Below are 5,016 nucleotides of genomic sequence, written 5' to 3'. Positions count from 1 at the left end.
TGTAAAGGAATATGATTTTTTTTTTTTTTTTTTTTTTTTTTTTTTTTAAATTTGTGTGTTTTTGATCTCAGGTAAGTTAAAAAAAACACTTCAATGATATGTCACTTGTATTTGATTTAACATCTAGGTGGCTTCATGTTTTGTTTATTTTAATGTAACTTCAACTTAATACATTTGTATTTATTGTCCTTTTGATATAGAGATGATTTCCTCTGGTGTTTATGTGAGCTTATTATGACAAAGGTTGTAACCCATAGTGAAGAGTATCAGGACAATCACAAAAAAGAGGTTATTGTGATTTGTTCATGCTCACATTGTAACTGGTGTTCAAAAGGTAGAGCATGTTATTGACCTCTGTTCCTACCACCTGAATGTTGTAGTGGCAGCTGAGAATCATCAGTCCAGGCAATGTTTTCAGTCTTCTGTTGTCGGGTTTTAGTGAGCCCGTGTGAACTGTTCCCTGTGTTTCCTGTTGTTAGCTAACAGGAGTTGTATCCCATCTGCAGGGCGTGTTGTGCATTTAGAGATGGTCTTCTGTAAATGCTTCTGATGGTGGTGTGGTAAAATCCCTGTATAATAGCAGTTTCTGGAATCCGCAGACCAGCCTGTCTGGCACCAAAAACCATGCCACTCTCAAAGTCACGCTTCTTCCTTATTCTGATGCTCACTTTGAACTTCAACAGGTCATCTCGACCATATCTATATGCCTAAATGTACTGAGTTGCTGACATTTGATTCGCAGATTATATATTTGCATTAACGCACAGTGAAACAGTTGTGCCTAATGAAGTTGCCGTGTGTGTGTGTGTGTGTGTGTGTGTGTGTATATACAAATATATACACTTGTTCAGTTAAATGTATTTGTGTTAATCAGTCCACGGTGTGTTCTGCCATCTTTTAAACACTTCTGGGCATTTATTTTGAACTAGCATTCAAACTAACTTCCTTCTCAATAATTAGCTTTATATATTGAACGCTCTCTTTTTTTTAGGGGGGGCGGTTTAAAAAGTTGGATGTTGCCACAAAGTACTTTGTAAAGTATTATTATACTTCTGCCACCATGTTTGCTGCTGTGGTAGTCTTCTATAGATTTTATTCTTTGAGTTTCATCTCATAATAATCTCTCCGTCATAACTCTGCTTGTCTTTTTTTGGTGGCTGTAATAACACCATTGTTACTGTAGGTGGCAGCAGCCGACTCGAATCAAGTGACTGAAAGACGCAGAGGAAGAAAATGGTCTCGCTTAAAGACCCCGAACAACAACAAAAACCTGGGTTCAGTACTTTATCGGTTTGAAAACGCAAAGTTATTGCTGCTTTTTTTTTTTTTTAATGGGAGCATATATAATAATTTTAAAAAATGTTCAATGAAAACTCTTCTGCGAGTGAAGCCGGTGAAGTCGCTTGTGGAGACGGAGAAGAGAATGTGCCCGTCTGTGAATCAAAGGAGCGGGGTTTTAATGCTGCTCATGAGACCCCCTCTGCCAGGTTTCTGCGGGCTGAACTAGAGCTGAACGCTCACCTCCGTGGCCTCCGCTTCAGCGACCCTGTCCGGTACATCTACAACCCGCTGGAGTACGCCTGGGACACCCACCGCTGCTATGTGGAGAAGTACTGTCAGGCCGGACAAAAGATCCTGTTTTTGGGGATGAATCCCGGACCTTTCGGAATGGCTCAGACAGGGGTGAGCACACATTTTGAGGCATAGTACAGTTTCCAAATCGCCATGACCGTAACAGGAGCACAGCAGTGGTAAAAGGTTTTAAAGGGCTGTGAATGCGGAAGCTAACGCAAACAAACTAAGGAGACAGCCTGCCAGGGGCGCTCCTATCATGTTTTCAGCGGGGTGTCGCAGCAGAGACCTGCAACATGGTGGATACTGCCTATTAAATGCAGCACACACCAGGATGAATGATTTAAGATTTAATTAAACAGTGTCACAGGACAGGAACTTGAAAATTGCTTTGTATGGAATAACTGTTTTGCAAAGTGATGAAACAAGACTAATATGTAGCAATATTAACAGTTTTAACGCCAAAATATACACTAGCTAGCCACTTTATTAGGTATGCATTGCTAGTACTAGGTCGGACCCCATTTGGCTTCAGAGCTGCCTTAATTCTTCGTGTCACAGATTCAACAAGATGCTGGAAACAATCGAGATTTTGGTCCATATTGACATGAGAGCATCACACTGGAGGATGGGTACACTGCAGTCATTAAAGCAACAATGCAAACTGAAGACTTGACAGGACTGGTGCCCAGTGTGGTCTTCTGCAGCTTCAAGCTTCAGCCTATTCAGAGATACTCTTGCGCATACCTTCAATTAATTAACACGCTGTTATTTTACAGCATGTTAATTAAATGTGTTGTTTAGCACAGCTGCATTGTCAGTCCACTGTTTTATTACGGCCTCATGCTGGATTTGAGGGTCTTACATGATTATAACAGTAATTACCACAACCCTTATTTAGCGCTACTTTTAATTAAAATTCCCAGTGTAACCCACTTTGACATTTTGTTATTGCACACACAACAGTGAGGGGGCAGAAAGTTTGATGAGAAGAGCTGATCATCTTAAATAACTGAACCAACTGACAATTGGTAGTCATCTTCCTGTATGATGAGGATATTAAACTGCTGTGGCATCTGTAAAGGATACAGCTCTTCATCCTCTATTATAGCTCCTATCTCTCTCCATCCTGTTTCCTCCATATGTATTTAAGGAATTGAGACGTCATGTAGAGAAAGCATGCAGGGTCGCTGCAAGGAGGACCGGGGACAGAGAAAATGAGGAGCCACAAAATGGAGAGACGATAAAACCCCTCTGTTGCATCATGAAGACTCCCAGGCTCCCTCTGACCTCAGAGCCGCTTTAAATAATCTGCTTCTCTTTGCACAGGTCCCGTTTGGTGAGGTGAAGTCAGTTGTCGACTGGCTGAAGATCACGGGGGAGGTCGGCCGCCCACAAAATGAGCACCCAAAGAGACGAATCACGGGGCTCTCCTGCGCTCAGAGCGAAGTGAGCGGCGCTCGTTTTTGGGGCTTCTTCAGAAAATTGTGCGGTGACCCGGAGGTCTTCTTCCAGCACTGCTTTGTGCACAACCTGTGCCCGTTAATCTTCATGAGCGACAGCGGGAAGAATTTAACACCCCCCGAGCTGCCCGCAGCTGAACGGGAGGCCCTGCTGCGCCTGTGTGACATTGCACTGTGCCAGGTGGTGGAGGCACTGAACGTTTCCATGGTGATTGGTGTAGGAAAGGTGGCAGAGCAACGGGCGCGGCGGGCCCTGTCTGCTGCAGGTGTCAGTGTGCGTGTTGAGGGCATCATGCATCCATCGCCCAGGAACCCGCTGGCTAATAAGGGCTGGGAGGATGTAGCTAAAGCCAAACTGCAGGAACTTGGTGTTCTATCCCTTCTAATTAAAACTTGCGCCAATCAGTCATGATTAATCTATTCACTCCAACACCAGATGAGGATGTGTGGCATTCCTGTGTATCTTTCAGTTCACAGATGGTTTGGTGCACTGTTGAGAAGGGCACACTCACTCACCTCTTCATGGCGCCATCTGTGTGTCCAAACACATGCTGGTAGCTCCAAGGAGAACCTGTAACACTACTGCTTTTCCACATCTGTTACCACAAATGCTGTAAACACATCTGCTCTGCAACTGCTTTTTCTTCTCTAAAGGTCTGTCTGCATTACTTCAAGACGAGACTCCTGCTGTGATCAGAGGATGCAGCATGGCTTTAAAATACGGAGCCAGAAATATTTCTACACTAATGACTGTACGGTGCTCAGGGTGTATGTGTATATTCAATATTGTATTTTTCTTTGTGTGTATGACAAGTGCTACGTCTACAACTTAACCCTACAATTAAAGTTCATGTGGCCTTATATTAATCAGCTAATTAAGATGTGACCTATGAATTTCCTATAAAAGGACAGTGTTGATGTGTTAATATCAACGAGGGTCACAAAATTAGATCGGAATAGAAAAGACCAGAATTTAGTGAAAGTCAAAATAAATTTAGCTGGCTGCACAGACAGCTTATTGTCATGTTGCACAAAAAATATACTCATACAGTGATAATTACATGGGCAGAATCAATCTGTGATGCTCTTTATGACATGTTTTATAGCTCTATTTTAAATTTTCGTTTAGCTTGGTATTTTATGGGTCCGCACACTGACTTTCCAGTTTCAGTTTTGTTTTTATTTTACTATTTTTTAAATTTTATTTTACTGTTGAAATAAATACTGGCTGATCAAATCTGATGCTGCAAACATGAAGTTATACTGACAGTTAAGGCATATGTTTAGCAGGGAGCAGGTTGTTGAAACATATGCCAGTTGTGAAAGTAATCTGTCATCAACTGAAATACTAAGTTAATGAAAGTTCTCCGCTTTTATGGCCACAGAGGAAAACTGGGAAAACCCAGGTATAAATCATAAAAAGAATTATTGTTGAAAGCACTATTATCAGTATGACCACACTGACATGTAAAATATAGCTCTGAAAAAAATCAGATGCCCCCCGCCCCCCCATGAGCAAGCACTTTGGTGACAGTGGGAAGGAAAACTCCTCGTTAACAGGAAGAAACCTTTGGCAGGGCTGAACCTGAATTACATACATGAAAGAGACGAGATGGCATTTTTTTTTCAACCTAAATGCAAATTTATGAACTGCAGCTTTCTTTTTTTTTTTTTAGAAGAATAAATCATACCTACAGGTATGCTGACTCAGCAGGGATAATATTAAAAATTAAAATCAAATTATTTGACGGCAATAGGAAAACATCCCACAAGAGCCTCCCTGCGTTATATAGTTTTTCTTTACATAAAGACTTTTCCACCATGAGAAAGTGTGTGGATTAAGTGCTCACATGAAACCTACTCAGTTAGTACTTTGTGTTAACAAATGCAACTCTCTTGGCTTTGTGCCGAAGCTACACTGCCATCAAGTGTTCAGAGTGGGGACATGATTCTTACACAATCACAGGGGGGGGGGGGGAAA

At 41.8% G+C, this 5,016-nt stretch overlaps 1 protein-coding gene across 1 annotated transcript; it reads left to right on the top strand.

Annotated features, from left to right (window-relative positions):
* Positions 1-125: 125 nt before the first annotated feature.
* smug1 (single-strand-selective monofunctional uracil-DNA glycosylase 1) lies at positions 126-5,005 on the top strand. The gene is made up of 2 exons (XM_040028902.1): positions 126-1,683; positions 2,902-5,005. Exons 1-2 carry the CDS (start codon positions 1,360-1,362, stop codon positions 3,445-3,447), a joined length of 870 nt encoding a protein of 289 aa, XP_039884836.1. The 5' UTR covers positions 126-1,359; the 3' UTR covers positions 3,448-5,005.
* Positions 5,006-5,016: the final 11 nt, after the last annotated feature.

The sequence above is a fragment of the Simochromis diagramma genome, unplaced genomic scaffold, assembly GCF_900408965.1.
Source record: "Simochromis diagramma unplaced genomic scaffold, fSimDia1.1 OVJJ01000483.1, whole genome shotgun sequence".
Taxonomy (NCBI): Eukaryota; Metazoa; Chordata; class Actinopteri; order Cichliformes; family Cichlidae; genus Simochromis; species Simochromis diagramma.
This window is presented reverse-complemented; position numbering and strand designations above follow the sequence as displayed.